At 43.5% G+C, this 19653-nt stretch overlaps 1 protein-coding gene across 9 annotated transcripts in view; it reads left to right on the top strand.

Annotated features, from left to right (window-relative positions):
* The window catches only part of PRDM2 (PR/SET domain 2), a 129371-nt gene that overhangs the window by 67956 nt on the left and 41762 nt on the right, over positions 1-19653 (top strand). For 6 of the 9 annotated variants that reach the window (XM_007980475.3, XM_073007824.1, XM_037985012.2 and 3 more), the window contains 2 exons: positions 9653-9763; positions 14958-19362. The exons of 1 other annotated variant lie outside the window; for it this stretch is intronic. In XM_007980475.3, the coding sequence (XP_007978666.2) occupies positions 9653-9763; positions 14958-19362 (4516 nt within the window). Of the gene's footprint in view, positions 1-2264; positions 5803-9652; positions 9764-14957; positions 19363-19653 lie in introns of those variants that run through there. 2 more of the 9 variants (XM_073007825.1, XM_037985017.2) reach the window with 2 other exon arrangements.

Here is a 19653-nt window from a genome sequence, read left to right as displayed (position 1 = left end):
ATTTTACTTCTGTTGGTATTTTCTTTATGAAAAATCATGTGTTTTTATTTTTTTGTGTAATATAACCAAGTGCTCATCTGAGAAAATACTAGCAGGTAGAGATACCATACTCTTATCAATACTGTCTCACTGGGAGCCACCTGCCAAAATCTGAATGTATATCCTCTTGATGTTCCTTAAGTTTATCTCTGTGGGTACATCATAGCCTGGTTTGATTAATTAGTCATGTGGCTTGGCCATTGTTCGTATGGGCATTTCTGTAACCAAATGTGAAGAATGAATTTTGAGTGTTTTCATTGTATCTTGTTGCATATTTATGTCAAATTTTTACTCCTTGAAAATATTTTAAAACGATGTTGTAGTTACTTCATCAGGATGCAGTATTGTAAAATTTGTCATGGGCTTTAAAGGGGGAAACATGATTTTCTTCTTAGCTGAGAGTAAGCAGTTCTCGAGGGTGTGGCCGTCTCCTCGGTTTTCAGGGTTGCCAGGCACTGGAAACACACCTCTTCTACAACACCTCCCGCTTTGGTTTTTTCAGCCACAGGGGCCTGAGTCCGTAACTTGAATTAGGTTCTTTATTTTGTAGTTGCCTCTTCATTATTTAAGGTTTTCAGATTTTAGGTACATTTTTCAGGCTACTAAAAAAACATGAGAAAGAAACCTAGAAATTGATTATAAAGTAGAACAGGTCAGCAGCTTGTTTATATTTAATTATTCTCCCACATCGTTTTGTTCATGCCGCAACACTTTTTGAGGCTCCAAAGAAGGTAAGGACACTTAATGCTTTCTTATCTTGAATTTGGTGTAGTTTATTTGGGAAGCCCTTTCTTAAGATTTGGAATTATCCAGTCAAAACCACTGAAAGCCTTTTTCTAACAACATAAAAGCTCCAACTCCCTTCCCATGGCTTTTTGCTGTTCTCCCATCAGCCTGACATTTGGAAGAGTTAGGGGAGCCCGCGGCCTCCACAGCTGCAGAGGCTGTGCAGCAGCCCCCCGGTGGGAAGCAAGCATTTCAGGAATTTATACTGCAGTCTGCAGAACTGCAAAATCTAAAACTTTTCCATTGTTTCTGTTGGAAGCAAAACCTAGAGTTGTGTTTTAATACCATGAGCTACTTAAAATCAGAGAGGTTTTATTTTTATAATTTGCCTCCAGGATTACAGATAGTTCTTGGTGAGTTTAATTGCAGAAAAAGACTTGAAATTACGCCAAAGGAGCTTAACAGAATTTTTTACCGTCAGATAAGTTTCACAGTTATTTTAAGTGAAAAAGGAAACTATAGAAAATGCATGGCATGTTACTTTTATAAAAACTAACTGTTGCAGCATCTTACTACTTCAGATCTATGGGGCTTGCTGTGCCACTGATCGCACCGTGACCAGTTGTAACAGCCACTTGTGATCCTCTGATAACCACCCCCAACCCCCTGCTGACCTTTCTGAAAGCATTTCTGGTTGAGGCACACTGGTACCCCCATCAGTCCTTCTGCCCAAGTCTCCCAGTTCTTTTGTTAATGACATTTGATGACTTCCAGAGTACCAAGTCATTCTCTTACATTAAAGCATGCATTAAGAATATTGAAATGGGCCGGGCGCGGTGGCTCAAGCCTGTAATCCCAGCACTTTGGGAGGCCGAGACGGGCGGATCACGAGGTCAGGAGATCGAGACCATCCTGGCGAACACGGTGAAACCCCGTCTCTACTAAAAAATACAAAAAACTAGCCGGGCAAGGTGGCGGGCGCCTGTAGTCCCAGCTACTCAGGAGGCTGAGGCAGGAGAATGGCGTAAACCCGGGAGGCGGAGCTTGCAGTGAGCTGAGATCCAGCCACTGCACTCCAGCCTGGGCGACAGAGCGAGACTCCGTCTCAAAAAAAAAAAAAAAAAAAAGAATATTGAAATGAACTGTTAATTCCTTATGGAAAGCTTAGTTTTAGGTATCCACTTCCAGCTTCTCTCTTCCTGTCACCAACCCAACTGCAGAATGTTAAACTACCAGGCACATGTGCAGCAGAGCTGAGGTCTAATTCCAGTCCACCTTCCCCATCCCACACATAGCATCACTCAGCTGTTCTTTTTTTTTTTTTTTTTTTTTTTTTTTTTTTTTTGAGATGGATTCTTGCTCTGTCGCCCTGATTGGAGTGCAGTGGCATGATCTAGGCTCACTGCAGCCTCCGCCTCCTGGGTTCAAGTGATTATCCTGTCTCAGCCTCCTGAGTAGCTGGGATTACAGGCATGCCACCAAGCCTGGCTAATTTTTGTATTTTTAGTAGAGATGGGGTTTCACCATGTTGGTCAGGCTGGTCTCGAACTCCTGACCTTGTGATCTGCCTGCCTCGGCCTCCCAAAGTGTTGGGATTACAGGCATGAGCCACTGTGCCTGGTCGGCACTTGGCCATTCTTAAGATAACAACTTTGCCATTATCCATCGATTCCCCTTCCTTACCAACACAATCTGTTACAGATTGTGATTTTTAAAACTTTTATAGGAGTCATTTCACATGTACTTTATACTTTTCTCCTCCCAGTTAAGCCTTTTCAACTTGCTTTGAGAACTCCAGCTTTTCTCCAAACCAGATGTATCCTAAGTGATACTAGTGCCACAGCTGGCCTGCTGTCACAGAAGACACCTTTGACTTTGAAAAATTTGAGAGACTGGGTATTATAATGTATTGCTCATTCTTACTGAAATGCAGGTGACGGAGATGACCTTCAAGGCTTTTTTGCTCCAGAGTGTTCTGGTTCTTCTCTGAGCCTTGAGCATAGTGAGTTCAACATTTACCCTGTTGCCTAGGGTCTGTGCCCTCAACTTAGTCGTATGCTTTCATCAAAGCCTTTCTTCAACCTAGTGTGAAAGCATGGTTCCAGTCTTCAGTTTCCTAGGAAGGGCCGTCTTATCCAGGGGGAGGAAGAGGTTAAGACTCTGTAAAAGGGTGAGATTCTAGATGGTAGTGTCTTAAGGCTGGGAGGAGGAATTCTAAGAACGAAAGAAATACCAAGTTGTCAAATGTGAAGGAGAAACTTGGGGCACATAAAGCCTGAAGAACTGTTGGGTTTTGTAATTATGGTATTAGTGGTAACCATGGGAATTGGATTCCTGTACAGAGGGTGGAAGTTCAGTTGCAAGGATGAAGGACTGATGGAGGGCAGAGGAACTGGAGGCAGCAGGCACAACCCACCTTGGTGAGTTGGTATCAGCGCTATTGGGAAGCCCGTGTCCTTGATGACCATTCATGGTACAGCTGTGGAAATCTCCCAGTTGGAGTCTTGTCTGATTTGGAACCAACTGTGTGTCTGAGTAAGAGGATGAGCTCCCCGAGTGAAGATTGGATGGACCTAGCTTCTGTGCACAGATATTTAATTCTGATTTTATCCTTCAGAGTTGGATAGCTCCCCAGTGAGGAGGCAGCACATGTAGAGTTACATATAGTTTTAAATTTAATTCATTTAAATCACCAAATGCATGAGCCTTCACTGTTGTGATGAATTTTTCTTGTAATTTGAGCAGGCCTCCCAGAATTTTGCATTCTCTCTACTGCCTGAACATTTTAAAGTGAAACATTATTATCTAGAATTTCCTAGTGTGTCTGTCCAGTTTATTAGGATAGTAGAACATAGTCCAGACCTAGGTTAAATTTTGCATGCGATGCTTTAGGCAATTTTGGTTTTATAACTCATATCACAGGCATCAGCAGTATAATGCTATACATTGTCTTAGAAAATAGTCATTATGGCTGTTGAATGTCTTTGGTAGCTATTTCATTACAAAATCCAGTTTTGTTGATACTATTCAGTGGTGAATCATACTTGTTCAGATCAGGGTTCCGTGCTATTGACTTGTTTCTGGCACAAGATAAAATAGAAATTAAAAAAAAAAAAGCGTTCCAATTTGATTGTTGCTTAAAAAACAAAACAAAACAACTATAAATGCAGTTTAAGTCTTTGTTTTGTTTTTGAGACAATGTCTGTCGCTCATGCTGGAGTGCAGTGGCATGATCATGGCTAACTGCAGCCTTGACCTTCTGGGCTCAAGTGATCCTCCCACCTCAGCCTCCCAAGTAGCTGGCACCATAGGCATACACCACCATGCACAGCTAATTTTTTCTTTTTTGATAGATACGGGAGTCTCACAGTGTTGCCCAGGCTGGTCTTGAGCCCCTAAGCTTAAGCAATCTGCCTATCTTGGCCTCCCAAAGTGCTAGGATTACAGGCATGAGCCACTGTGCCTGGCCAAGCAAGTCTTTATGCAACTTTTTTCACTTGCCCTTGAAACCAGTGAAATAATGGATGTAAAATGCTTTGTAAAGTAAGGTATGCTGCTGGATGCTGTGGCTACACCTGTAATCCCAGCACTTTGAGAGGCCAAGGCAAGAGGATTGCTGAGTCCAGGAGTTCGAGACCAGCCTGGGCAACACAGCAAGATCTTGTCTCTGCAAAAAAGAAACAAAATTTAGGCAGGCATGGTATCACATTCCTGTAGTTTCAGCTATATAGGAGGCTGAGGCAGGAAGGAGCACCTGAGCCCAGGAAGTCGAGGCTGCAGTGAATCGAGATCGTGCCATTGCACTCTAGCCTGGAGTGAGAGACAGAGTAAGACCCTGTCTCAAAAGAAAAAAAAAGTATGCATATTAAGTCATTATTGATATTAAGAATTAACTGTAGGAGAAAGATCATTTTTAACATTTTGTCCTTGAGTTTTTTGTTTGTTTGTTTGTTTGTTTTAGACGGAGTCTCACTCTGTTGCCCAGGCTGGAGTCCAGTGGCGCGATCTTGGCTCACTGCAAGCTCCACCTCCCAGGTTCACGCCATTCTCCTGCCTCGGCCTCCTGAGTAGCTGGGACTATACTGCGGGCACCCGCCACCACACCTGGCTGATTTTTTGTAGTTTTAGTAGAGAATGGGTTTCACCGCATTAGCCAGGATGGTCTTGATCTCCTGACTTCGTGATCCACCTGCCTTGGCCTCCCAAAGTGCTGAGATTACAGGCGTGAGCCACCATGCCTGGCCTTCTTTTTTTTTTTTAAGATGGAGTTTTGCTCTTGTCATTCAGGCTGGAATGCAGTGGCGTTATCTTGGCTCACCGCAACCTCCACTTCCCGGGTTCAAGTGATTCTCCTGCCTCAGCCTCCCAAGTAGCTGGGATTACAGGTGCCCTCCACCATGGCTGGCTAATTTTTGTATTTTTAGTAGAGATGGGGTTTCACCCACTGTGTTGGCCAGGCTGGTCTCGAACTCCTAACCTCAGGTGATCTGCCTGCCTTGGCCTCCCAAAGTGCTAGGATTACAGGTGTGACCCGCTGCTCCCGGCCCTTGAGTTTTCATTCTTGCTTTACAGCTACTGTAGTCGTGTGGCATTGGGCAGATTATTTCACATCTCTGCTCTTTGGGTGTCTCCCTTGTAAAGTGATTTATGCGTTGGGACTTTGGGGGCTTCTAGCAAAATGGATCCATTAAGTGGTAGGGGCATCAGTTTTAGAATAAGGGCACAGTACAGGCCCAAGAATGAATACGCTACATTGGTCTTATTCTCAGCAACTAAGTACACAGTTAAACATTAGTTTTGGTATGTGAGCAACTTGATGCAGTAGGTAACTGCTGTTTTCCTTCTGTTGCATTCAGTCTCTCATCTTGATGTATTCCTTTCTTTTCCTCATGCACATGGTGGTGTTCTGTCCCTCTGCTGTTCTTGTCATCATTTTCATTTCACTTTCCTTGTGTTTCATTCCTCTGTCTTTCTTATCTAGACCAAGCGGAGCAGCCAGCTGGCAGTAGCACCCTGTAGGACCCCCAGGACCCGATGGTAAGTGCACTTGTGTGCTTGCCTGGCTCCCAGTGGCTCCTGCTCCTCTGCTTCACAGAGAGAAGCTCACAAATTTCATCTCCTCTTTGTAAATGTCCTTATGGGTTTAGTTTTTTTCTTTTAATTTGATGACATATAGGACAGAAATCAGGTGTCAGAAGAAATCAGTACTGATTTAAGGAAATGTGGCAGGTTCCACCATCTGTTGCTGCAATATTTGGAGGTTGTGAGTGACACCAAGCATGTGTATGTGTGGGCAGGACCCCTGGTTCTGCTTTCTGTTCTGCCATAGACTAATTAGTCCCTCTCTGGCCCTGGCCTTCACTTTCTCCCACGAAATTGAAGGCAGGACAGGTGGTGATGATAGTTCCTTTATCCTAGTCTAAGGCCGTCATGACGAGAAGTAACTTAACAGATGGTTCTCATGAAGATTGAGAACATTGTTTCAGGTGTCAGATAATCTCAATTCTATGACAGACTCGTGATACACTCATTTCCTTGATAAACTAAGTCTGTTGGTGTTCACCAAATTTAGTTTGGTGGTAAATTTAGTTCTTCATCGCTCCATTTTAGAATTAGCTTATTAGTGTTATTCAAGTACTTTTTGTAATTTTTAATACGTACATAGACTGTTAAGTTTCACAGGTCTTTAGTGACACAGAAATGCATTGGTCTAGCCCAGTGGTTCTTAACCTGAGGAAATCTCCCCAGGGGACATCTGGCCATGTCTAGAGACTTTGGATTGTCACAATTAGAAGCGGGGTACCACTAGCATCTACTAAATAGAGGCTACAGGTGCTGTTAAACATCTTCCAGTGCATCAGACAGCCCACCCCACAGCCAAGGGTTGATTATCTGGCCCAGATGTCGTTCGTGGTGTGGTTGAGGCACCTTGGTACCCCATAGTGGTCTGTGGCGGGATACCTTCCTTAGTCCTCTGATAGGATACAGGAGATGTACCTACTACAAATGGCTTCTACTCATAGTGGATTAGGTTTCCAGGGTCATGACTTTTAAAGAGAACACCTGGGGAGAGAAAAGGGCGTTCTCACTGATTAGTTTTGGTTGTCCAAAAAAGGAATTTGACATTTAGAGTCAGCTAGGTGCTCTAACGTTCTTGTTATAAAACTTAAAATAGCACTTTACCTTTTAGATAGTGATTTTGAGTGCATCTTAATGGTATTAAGATTGTACTTCCTTTTGTTAAGATTTCGTCTAGACATTTTACTTATTTAATACTCTATTTACATATAGAACAGTGTACTTTGCTTTTTATATGACCTACAGACTGGGTTTGTACAGCACTTGGGAGGTTGTGGAAAAATCTTTGCATTTCTTTTGCAAGTGATTGTATTACAGCAAATTGACATCTGTTTTTCTATTAAATTTTACAGTGTGGCCCTTCTTTAAACGTGTGTAAGCTTTATGCAAGGAGTGAAGGTTTACATTACACCTCTCTTTTAATTTATTGTAAAAGCTCATACTAAGTACTAAGTAAATGATCAGTAAAAAAAAGGGCACATTCCTTGGCCTGTTTGGGGCACCTGGGGGGGTATGTCTTATAAAAATGTCATTGGATTCAGGGAAAAAGTTTCTGAATATGATTTTTGAATCTGTGGGCTACGCCAGGAACTCCTTCTTCACATGGTCATAAAAGAAGCCATGGATTTCCTCACACATCAGTTGCAGCACAGAGAAGTTATGTCAGTAGTCATTTATATTTGTATTATGGATGTGTTTGGGCAATGAGCATTTTGTTTGCTATCAGTAATCTAATATGGGCTGAGCATTACACACAGACAGAACTAGCTTATGTCATAAGTGTAAGAGAACTGATGGAAAGGAGGTAGAATCCAAATTCCCTTAAAACTGGATCCCTGAAGAACCTTTGTCCTTATCTGATTTAGACAAAGTGCTGTTAAGTTGACAGAGGGAGAAAGAATCACAAGAGGAGGTTATGCCTGTGGAAAGGTGCTTAGATGTTTGTGCCCCTTATGGAGGGAGATTGGCTTATAATTCCTCACCTGGAGACACGTGTTAGTCAGCTCTGTGCAGATCCTTCACTCTTGTTACCACCGGAGTGTGGTCCCAGTAAAGTGTATGTTTGTTTCTTGCGTTCCATTTTAAGTGCCTTTGGAAGTGAATGGATAGACAGGCTATCAGGAATTTATTTGCTCAAACCCTTATAAATGTAGTGGCAAAAAAATTGAATTTCCTATGGGCTGAAGAATTAGGTGTTTAGGCCGGGCGCGGTGGCTCACGCCTGTAATCCCAGCACTTTGGGAGGCCGAAGCAGGCAGATCACGAGGCCAGGAGATTGAGACCATCCTGGCTAACACGGTGAAACCTCGTCTCTACTAAAAATACAGAAAATTAGCCGGGTGTGGTGGCAGGTGCCTGTAGTCCCAGCTACTCGGGAGGCTGAGGCAGGAGAATGGCGTGAACCTGCGAGGTGGAGCTTGCAGTGAGCTGAGATCGCACCACTGCACTCCAGCCTGGGCGACAGAGTAAGACTCCGCCTCAAAAAAAAAAAAAAAGTGTTTAAAATGATATTTTAGAATTTGCATTTTAAGACTAACAAGCAAAATGACTGTTAAGGTTATTTCTCAAATTTTTTATCAAAATCTGGTGGTGTTTTTTAGGGTTTGTTTTTGCTTTATATTGTACTTGATGTTTCTACTTTTAATATAGATGTTTTCAATGATGCTGTTTTATGACCTCATTTTTGTTTGTTTACAGTTTTAGCTAATTATGCTTCTTGGTAGTGATTCTCTGTTATGGAGAATATAACTTTATGTGTGTATAGCAGCTTTAAGTCGTGTTTAGTTTGATTTTACTAATGCAGAGATAAAAAGTGTCAGAGGCTTGTAGTTCTAGAAACTGGTGGAGGTTTGTCTGGGGGAGAGCAGTGGAGAAAAAGGAGGATTGTTAGGGAAGAATGGGGATCTGTCTGGATCTGAAGACTGAAACACCAGCTTCCAGAAAAATAGAAATCTGGTAATTAAAAAATGTAAAAGAAAGGTTAAAAATTCTGGTTAAATCCTAAAGAAACTGGACTTCTGACTTCTTCAGTATAATTACTCCTATAGATAATTGTTTCTTATCTTCATGACTTGAGTTCGTTGTTCCAGCTTATCAGAATGATGTTGCAATTTAATCTTACCTTCTAAACGTATGGTATCACTTGGAATGCAGTCAGTGTTTCTGAATTCCATCCTCTGAATTGTTAATGAAATATTGACCTGGGCTGGACCTACAGTCAGATCCCTCAGGGCTCTCAGAGTGCCGTGCTGGTGGACAGTGAATTATTCATAATTTCTCTGAATTTGGTATTTGAGCCATTGTGAATGTGTATCTTTTGAAATGCAGCAGAATCTCTGCTTCTCTTGTTTTGCTTCCAACAATTATGGATAATCATGTCTTAGTTAAAAGGTCCCCAAGTTATAACATTGTTTTTCTCTAATATGCTTCTTACAAATAGTCCCTATTAACTATGTGGCATTGAAATTCAATGCTATTACTAATTTTCCTTTAACATCAATAGTAACTTTTGGAGAATACCTTACCTCATAATTTGATGGTCATTATAGTTATGAAGGGAACTAATGCCCGAGATTCTCAAAAATACAAGATTGATGGGTTTCTTTCTTTTCCCCTCTGTCATCATTTACCTGTGTAACATAGTATTTATAGTCATGATTCATTCCTTTCTTTAGGAATCCAAAGTGATAATTGCCCAGGAATATACAGTGTGCTTGATTGGATTAATAATTGTCTTCTTCAGTAATTCAGAATAACACATGAACGAATGAAAGAATAAATGAATAAATAAATAAAAATTGTGTTTCAGGGAAGAAAAAATCCCAGGAAAATAAAAACAAAGGAAACAAAATCCAAGACATACAACTGAAGACAAGTGAGCCAGATTTCACCTCTGCAAATATGAGAGATTCTGCAGAAGGTAAGCTTGTGATATTGGCCTGGTCTGAATTGAGTATATATGTACCCAGTGAATTTAACTTTGTGTCTCCTTGTGTTGTCCTTCTGAGAATCATTTAGGATCTTCACGAGGTTAAACAGCAAAAAAGCTGCCTAAATTTATTATGGTAAGCTGAGCCTTCTATATGCTACCTTCCCTTCAAACAATTATGAAAGACTTTTCTTCTTAAAAATGAACTTGTTCCCTTGTTAAAATAAAATGAGACCAAGTGTGGTGGCTCACGCCTGTAATCCCAGCACTTTGGGAGGCTGAGCCAGAAGGATCTCTTGAGGCCAGGAGTTTGAGACCAGCTTGGGCAACACAGTGAGACCCTGTTTCTACAAAAGAAAATGAAGTAAGAACATTCACTAAGATGATGGCATGTGCCTGTAGTCCTGGCTACAGGTGGGGGGATCACTGGTGCCCAGGAGTTTGAGGCTATTGAGCTGTGATCCCCCACACTGTACTCCAGCCTGGGTAACAGGGTGAGACTCTGTCTCTGAAAAAAATAAAAATGATAATAAAATGAAACATATGATTGCATTTAAAAATCGCATAAAGTTCAAAACCATCAAAAAATAGTGATAGTAAAAGGACATGAGGAGGCTCCTGAGGTGCTTGTTGTTTTCTGTTACTCATCTGTGGAATGGTCACATGGGTATATATGTTTAGTGAACATTTTATCTTGCTGTATATATACTTAACTATTTGTACACTTTAATACATGGATGTTTTATACTTTAAGCATTTACTTAAAATATCAAAGATCTTTGATTTTTGTGTAACAGAACAAAAAGTGTACAGAATGAAGTGTGTTTCTGTTTTTTGTTAGAATTTAAATTCTTATTTTCTCTCTTCGTGTTTCTCCCCTTAAACTTTTCTCCTTTATAGTCCCTCTGCTGATTAGTATTCTAGGCCTGCTGTGACGTAAGAATCCAACCAAGAGGCATGGATTGAAAGTCAGAAAGACAGCTTGCCCTGTGCTCATTGCAGTTGGGCCACCATATTGAGACTATTAATACAGAAGGGAAGGAGGTGTGTCTTAATTTGCCATGGGCAAATTTTCGCAGATCGGAGCTTACTCGAGTTGTTTGTAGTGACCCAAGTAGGCAAATTTCAGAAGACAGGTTTGTGACTCTTTAAGAAATAATTTGTAGAGGAAAATAACCAAAATATTTTGGATGCCTTTCATAACCATTTTTAAGCACTGTTTGTGATGATAACATTCATAAAATATTATAATTTTCTGTGCCATTTTATGAAGCAAGAATAGTCAAATTCATTTCCCAGAGTCTTAAAACTAAGTTCTGCCTCCTTATTGCAGATTTGCCGAGAGTTTTTTTTGAACAACAAAAATTAGTAAGGAACCTTACTACCTTTGGTGGCAGAATTAGAAAACAGGTTCAACAGTCGCCTACTCCCCTTGAGTAATTCAAGACAATTATTTTTCTCCTGATGCAACATCAGGTCCCATGAAAAATGACACTTGCTGGCCCGGCGTGGTGGCTCACGCCTGTAATCCTAGCACTTTGGGAGGCTGAGGCAGGTGGATCACAAGGTCAGGAGCTTGAGACCATACTGGCTAACATGGTGAAATCCTGTCTCTACTAAAAATACAAAAAATTAGCCGGGCGTGGTGGCGGGCGCCTGTAGTCCCAGCTACTCGGGAGGCTGAGGCAGGAGAGTAGCGTGAACCTGGGAGGTGGAGCTTGCAATGAGCTGAGATCGCGTCCCTGCAATCCAGCCTGGGAGACAGTGCGAGACTCCGTCTCAAAAAAAAAAAAAAAAAGAAAAAAATGACACTTGCTCTTTGTCCCCCAGTATGTGGCACAGCTGGTCAAAGTGGGGTCGTAGGCTTCCCCGAATGTTCTGCATTGTCCTCAGCTAATGGTCTGTATCATGAGCAAACAGTTCAGACTCTTCTTTGTGCTCCCAAACCTCCCTTTATGTTAAAGCTCCACAGATCACATCAAGTGAGTGGACCCACTCTGGCATGGGCCCTACTTGTTAATAGAGCTGGTCGGTCTTTGGTTTGTATTACTTTGGACAGTTTTAAATCTGGGATTGTTTACCAGTCATGGGGAAAGACATTTTTTCCCCATCAAAAGAAGCCACAGATTTTGACTGAAAATGAAGTCTATTAGGAAATTTCTGAGCCTTAGAATTGCATTTTCTGTTGTCTCATTTCAACTCTTTTGGCAGTATTCTGGGTCTCTATTGAACATGTCTTTGAAAAGAGAGGTAGCTCCTAATTTGAAATACATTACTACCATCGAATGACTGGTTGCCCAGTTTGTGGAAAGCTCATGGAATTTATGAAATTAGTCTAGGGGGAGAGAAGGCTGTTTCTGTTTGGAAACAGAAACCTCATTGCTAGTAAATGTAGTAGCAGATGGGAAAAATTAGTTTCCCATATTCCTGGGAAACAGCAAGGGGGCTAGGACTGAATAAGTGAGCTTGTATGAATAGTACCTGGCATTGACCTCTTCCCCACTGTGTCCACACAGTCCCCGTGTCCAGTAGCAGGCCTCTTGGATCATGAAGGTCTGGCTGCTGTTTTCTGCCTCCACTGCTTCTTCCCCTTTCCTTCTTAGCACAGCAGCCAGCATCTCCATTCTCATTCCGCTCGGCCAGTCTTGCTCCTCAGCCTCCAGTGATGACCTTCCCCCATCCTTTCACCCACCCTGCAGCCGAATCTCCCAGATGGCACTCTCCTGCTTTCAGATACCTTCAGCGGCTCCCCACTGTCCCCAGATAAGTCCACATTAATTTATAATGTTCTCTATGTTTTGATTCTTCTCTGCTTGCTTTTCCTGTTCTGTCCTTAATTCTTGTATCCTTCAGGTTCAGTCTGCTTAGCCCTTTCTCTAAGAATCCTTTCCTGATTAATCAAGCCCGTGTGAGATGCTTCCGTACCACACTTACTTCCATAAACACAGCCATTAATGTTCTATAGTTTTGTTGCCTTCCTGCTTGTGTGTGGCTTCTATGAAAGTGAAGCTCTTTGTGGGTAAGGATCTTGACAGTCTTGTTTACCTAGTACTGGCAGATAGTGGGTGCTAAGTCAATATTTGCAAGTGCCTGGGGGAACAGCCAGGTAATGTAGCCTGGAGAAGAAGTCAGAATAGCTCTGCCTGCTCCACGGAGCCTTTCTTAACTCTCCTAGTGTCTGCAGTAGAGGGGCCCAGTTCTGCAGTGCAGCAAGTGGGACTATCACTACAGCAGCATTGGGGACCATTCCTACTAGCACGAAACCATGATTACAGCTTCTGTCTTTAAGAATCCTCTGTTGTCCCTGTGTTTTCTTCCAGTCTCTTCTGCACTTCTTTTTCTTTACAGCTAAATTTGAAAGAGTTGCTAATAGTTTCCCTGTCTCTCCTGTCTCCTTCCATTCTCTTAGGAACTCTGTTAGGCATTTGTCCCCACCGCTCCACTTGCAGTCGCAATCACCAGACCTCTGCCTTGGCAGATGGAATGTTCCATTCTCAGTCCTTATCCAACCCAGCAGGAGTTCTGAACACAGCTGATCATTCCCTCCGTGAAACAGTTTGTTTACTTAGCTGAAGGGCCACCACTCTCTTGCTTCTCCGGATACCTCACTGGCCTTTCCCCCAGCCTCAGTTGCGGAGTCATCTGGGACACAGTCGTCTCATCCCTCTTCTGCCTGTGTTCACTTGCCAGGTGACCTCATCCAGTCCGATACCTCCTCTGGCCTTCTCTAGGATTTTGAAATTTCTAGGCCAGCCTCTTTATTGAATTCCAGATTCATATAAAGCTGTCTACTTAATGTATTCAGGTACCTTAAACTCTAGCACGTCTGAAGTCAGCTCTTGATTTCCCCCACAACATGCACATGCACGTGCACACAGACCATAGTTGCTTCTCTTGTGGTCTTCAACATTTTATTAGCCAGGATTATCGCAGTTCTGTGGACTGTCGTCTTCTCTGTCACCACAACCAGTCAGCAGGCGCATTGTCAACTTCATCACCAAAGTATATCCAGAGCACTTGTAGTCCTGCCCTGCTGCCACCCCTGTGCCACCATCCTGCCTCTCCTGGAGGATGCAGTGGGCCCCGTCTGTCCATCTGCCTCCATCCTTGTCACCTAGGGTTCACTATCTTCCTTGTAGTAACCAGAGTGATTCTCTTGAATACAAATCAGATTATATATTTCTATCTGGTAGCCTGCCGTTTTCACTCAGAGTAAAGGCCAGCAGTCTGCAGGGGCTTGTGTAAGTAGGCCCCTGTTTGCATCTCCAGCCTTATCTCCTGCCCTCACTTTCCCCAGCTTCCCCACCTCACCTCACTGACGTCTTTGCTGTTCTTTGAACGCATCTAGTATGTTCTTGACTCAGTGCTTATGCATTTTGAGGATTCCTCTATCGAGTAGGGCTCCTCCGCCCGCACCCCCCAGTATTTGCATGCCTCATTTTCCTTAGGTCTCTCCTCCACTGTCACCTTCTAAGCAAGTCCTTCCATGACCGCCTTCTACCACCCACCTCAGGTGGGCTTGGCCTAGGGACTCCAAAGTGACTGCAGATTTCTGTTCCCTTCAGTGAGATGCTCCTGAGTTCTTAGAAGAGATGATCTCCAAAGATTATCTAGCGTGAAAAACTTGTGATTACATGATTCTGGAAAATGTTCTAGCTTCTGAATATAACGTTTTAGTTAAGAAGGAGAGAGGATCATTTACTCCAGACAGACTCACAAGGATCTAACCTGGTGATATGTCTGGTAATGAACTATTTCCGGTTTAGAATCATGAGAAATTAGAATTTACAACTACTCTCCTAAAATGTAGTTTACTCCAACACAATTTTAAACACTGCAGTTTGTGTAAACAGAGTTGTATGTATGTGCAACTAAACACAAAACCCCAGCTCCACACGGACATCCTTGTCTACTGCGTTCGTGTATGTATCCTCACTGCTGGGAATATTGCCTGGTATGTAGCTGGTACTCTAAATACTTGTTGAATGAATGGATGAATGAAATGGATTCATATCCAATACAACTTTATCACTTAAGTATATAAAATAGAAGTAATTTATTGTTCCTCATCATCTCCCTCATGTTTTAGGTGGTAAGAGAAATCACTTGAATCATACATATTATTCACCAAGTAGCTGGTTTCCCATGCTTCACTTCCATGCTTCTGCTTCCATGTGCTTTCTAGGTCCTAAAGAAGACGAAGAGAAGCCTTCAGCCTCAGCACTTGAGCAGCCGGCCACCCTCCAGGAGGTGGCCAGTCAGGAGGTTCCTCCAGAACTAGCAACCCCTGCCCCTGCCTGGGAGCCACAGCCAGAACCAGACGAGCAATTAGAAGCAGCAGATTGTGAGGTGAATGATTTGGGGGAAGAGGAGGAGGAGGAAGAGGAGGAGGATGAAGAAGAAGAAGAAGATGATGAATTGGAAGAAGAGGGGGAAGAAGAAGCCAGCATGCCAAATGAAAGTTCTGTGAAAGAGCCAGAAATACGGTGTGATGAGAAGCCAGAAGATTTATTAGAGGAACCAAAAACAACTTCAGAAGAAACTCTTGAAGACTTCTCAGAGGTAACACCTGCCATGCAAATCCCCAGAACTAAAGAAGAGGCCAATGGTGATGTATTTGAAACGTTTATGTTTCCATGTCAGCATTGTGAAAGGAAGTTTACAACCAAACAGGGGCTTGAGCGTCACATGCATATCCATATATCCACCGTCAATCATGCTTTCAAATGTAAGTACTGTGGGAAAGCCTTTGGCACACAGATTAACCGGCGGCGGCATGAGCGGCGCCACGAAGCAGGGTTAAAGCGGAAACCCAGCCAAACACTACAGCCGTCAGAGGACCTGGCTGATGGCAAAGCATCTGGAGAAAACGTTGCTTCAAAAGATGAATTGAGTCCTCCTAGTCTTGGGCCAGACTGTCTGATCATGAATTCAGAGAAGGCTTCCCAAGACACAGTAAATTCTTCTGTTGTAGAAGAGAATGGGGAAGTTAAAGAACTTCATCCGTGCAAATATTGTAAAAAGGTTTTTGGAACTCATACTAATATGAGACGGCATCAGCGTAGAGTTCACGAACGCCATCTGATTCCCAAAGGTGTACGGCGAAAAGGAGGCCTTGAAGAACTCCAGCCTCCAGCAGAACAGGCCCAGGCCACCCAGAACGTCTATGTACCAAGCACAGAGCCAGAGGAGGAAGGGGAAGCAGATGACGTGTACATCATGGACATTTCTAGCAATATCTCTGAAAACTTAAATTACTATATTGATGGTAAAATTCAAACTAATAACAACACTAGTAACTGTGATGTGATTGAGATGGAGTCTGCTTCGGCAGATTTGTATGGTATAAATTGTCTGCTTACTCCAGTTACGGTGGAAATTACTCAAAATATAAAGACCACACAGGTCCCTGTAACAGAAGATCTTCCTAAAGAGCCTTCGGGCAGCACAAATAGTGAGGCCAAGAAACGGAGAACGGCGAGCCCGCCTGCACTGCCCAAAATTAAGGCCGAAACAGATTCTGACCCCATGGCCCCCTCCTGCTCCTTAAGTCTTCCTCTTAGCATATCAACAACGGAGGCAGTGTCTTTCCATAAAGAGAAAAGTGTTTATTTGTCATCAAAGCTCAAGCAGCTTCTTCAAACCCAAGATAAACTAACTCCTCCTGCAGGGATTTCAGCAACTGAAATAGCTAAATTAGGTCCTGTTTGTGTGTCTGCTCCTGCATCAATGTTGCCTGTGACCTCAAGTAGGTTTAAGAGGCGGACCAGCTCTCCTCCCAGTTCTCCACAGCACAGTCCTGCCCTTCGAGACTTTGGAAAGCCAAGTGATGGGAAAACAGCATGGACCGATGCAGTGCTGACTTCCAAAAAATCCAAATTAGAAAGTCATAGCGACTCACCAGCATGGAGTTTGTCTGGGAGAGATGAGAGAGAAACTGTGAGCCCTCCATGCTTTGATGAATATAAAATGTCTAAAGAGTGGACAGCCAGTTCTGCTTTTAGCAGTGTGTGCAACCAGCAGCCACTGGATTTATCCAGCGGTGTCAAACAGAAGACTGAGGGTACAGGCAAGACTCCAGTCCAGTGGGAATCTGTCTTAGATCTCAGTGTGCATAAAAAGCCTTGTAGTGACTCTGAAGGCAAGGAATTCAAAGAGAATCATTCAGTGCAGCCTACGTGTAGTGCTGTAAAGAAAAGGAAACCAACCACCTGCATGCTGCAGAAGGTTCTTCTCAATGAATATAATGGCATTGATTTACCTGTAGAAAACCCTGCAGATGTGACCAGGAGCCCAAGTCCTTGTAAATCCCTAGAAGCTCAGCCAGATCCTGACCTCGGTCCGGACTCTGGTTTCCCTGCCCCTACTGTTGAGTCCCTACCTGATGTTTGTCCTTCATCACCTGCCCTGCAGACACCCTCCCTTTCATCCGGTCAGCTGCCTCCTCTCTTGATCCCCACAGATCCCTCTTCTCCTCCACCCTGTCCCCCGATATTAACTGTTGCCACTCCGCCCCCTCCCCTCCTTCCTACTGTACCTCTTCCAGCTCCCTCTTCCAGTGCATCTCCACATCCATGCCCTTCTCCACTCTCAAATGCCACCGCACAGTCCCCACTTCCAATTCTGTCCCCAACAGTGTCCCCCTCACCCTCTCCCATTCCTCCTGTGGAGTCCCTGATGTCTGCCGCCTCACCCGGACCTCCAACACTTTCTTCTTCCTCCTCTTCATCTTCCTCCTCCTCTTCATTTTCTTCTTCATCTTCCTCCTCTTCTCCTTCTCCACCTCCTCTCTCCGCGATCTCATCTGTTGTTTCCTCTGGTGATAATCTGGAGGCTTCTCTCCCCATGATGTCTTTCAAGCAGGAGGAATTGGAGAATGAAGGTCTGAAACCCAGGGAAGAGCCCCAGTCTGCTGCTGAACAGGATGTTGTTCAGGAAACATTCAACAAAAACTTTGTTTGCAACGTCTGTGAATCACCTTTTCTTTCCATTAAAGATCTAACCAAACATTTATCTATTCATGCTGAAGACTGGCCCTTCAAATGTGAATTTTGTGTGCAGCTTTTTAAGGATAAAACGGACTTGTCAGAACATCGCTTTTTGCTTCATGGAGTTGGGAATATCTTTGTGTGTTCTGTTTGTAAAAAAGAATTTGCTTTTTTGTGCAATTTGCAGCAGCACCAGCGAGATCTCCACCCAGATAAGGTGTGCACACATCACCAGTTTGAAAGCGGGACTCTGAGGCCCCAGAACTTTACAGATCCCAGCAAGGCCCATGTAGAGCATATGCAGAGCTTGCCGGAAGATCCCTTAGAAACTTCGAAAGAAGAAGAGGAGTTAAACGATTCCTCTGAAGAGCTTTACACGACTATAAAAATAATGGCTTCTGGAATAAAGACAAAAGATCCAGATGTTCGATTAGGCCTCAATCAGCATTACCCAAGCTTTAAACCACCTCCATTTCAGTACCATCACCGTAACCCCATGGGGATTGGTGTGACAGCCACAAATTTCACTACACACAATATTCCACAGACTTTTACTACTGCCATTCGCTGCACCAAGTGTGGAAAAGGTGTCGACAACATGCCGGAGTTGCACAAACATATCCTGGCGTGCGCTTCTGCAAGTGACAAGAAGAGGTACACGCCTAAGAAGAACCCAGTACCATTAAAACAAACTGTGCAACCCAAAAATGGCGTGGTGGTTTTAGATAACTCTGGGAAAAATGCCTTCCGACGAATGGGACAGCCCAAAAGGCTAAACTTTAGTGTTGAGCTCAGCAAAATGTCGTCGAGTAAGCTCAAATTAAATGCATTGAAGAAAAAAAATCAGCTTGTACAGAAAGCAATTCTTCAGAAAAACAAATCTGCAAAGCAGAAGGCTGACTTGAAAAATGCTTGTGAGTCATCCTCTCACATCTGCCCTTACTGTAACCGAGAGTTCACTTACATTGGAAGCCTGAATAAACACGCCGCTTTCAGCTGTCCCAAGAAACCCCTTTCCCCTCCCAAAAAAAAAGTTTCTCATTCATCTAAGAAAGGTGGACACTCATCACCTGCAAGTAGTGACAAAAACAGCAACAGCAACCACCGCAGACGGACAGCGGATGCGGAGATTAAAATGCAAAGCATGCAGACTCCATTGGGCAAGACCAGAGCCCGCAGCTCAGGCCCCACCCAAGTCCCGCTCCCCTCCTCATCCTTCAGGTCCAAGCAGAACGTCAAGTTTGCAGCTTCGGTGAAATCCAAAAAACCAAGCTCCTCCTCTTTAAGGAACTCCAGCCCGATAAGAATGGCCAAAATAACTCATGTTGAGGGGAAGAAACCTAAAGCTGTGGCCAAAAGTCATTCTGCTCAGCTTTCCAGCAAAACGTCGCGGAGCCTGCACGTGAGGGTACAGAAAAGCAAAGCCGTTTTACAAAGCAAATCCACCTTGGCGAGTAAGAGAAGAACAGACCGGTTCAACATAAAATCTAGAGAGCGGAGCGGGGGGCCGGTCACCCGAAGCCTTCAGCTGGCGGCTGCTGCTGACTTGAGTGAGAACAAGAGAGAGGACGGCAGCGCCAAGCAGGAGCTGAAGGACTTCAGGTAAGCCCAGGAGCTGGTGGGAGGGAAAGACTGGGAAGGCGACAGGATCCTTGCCTACGGGCGGTTTTTGGTTTCTTGTTGCTTTCCCCCCACCCCCGTAAAATTTCGACCTAAACACTGAAAGGAAATAGCTGTTGCATAAGTTAAAGGCATGGGTCACTGCTTTGGTTGCTTTTAGAGATGAATAAATAGTTTTAATTTCAGACTTAGGACTCACAAAGTGGTGCCACTTCTTTAATACGGCCAGATGTAAATTGAATTTGAAACTATAGAAAAGCACTCAAAAGTACT

The sequence above is a fragment of the Chlorocebus sabaeus genome, chromosome 20, assembly GCF_047675955.1.
Source record: "Chlorocebus sabaeus isolate Y175 chromosome 20, mChlSab1.0.hap1, whole genome shotgun sequence".
NCBI lineage: Eukaryota > Metazoa > Chordata > Mammalia > Primates > Cercopithecidae > Chlorocebus > Chlorocebus sabaeus.
Note: the sequence above shows the minus strand (reverse complement) of the source record. Positions and strands in the feature narration are given on the sequence as shown.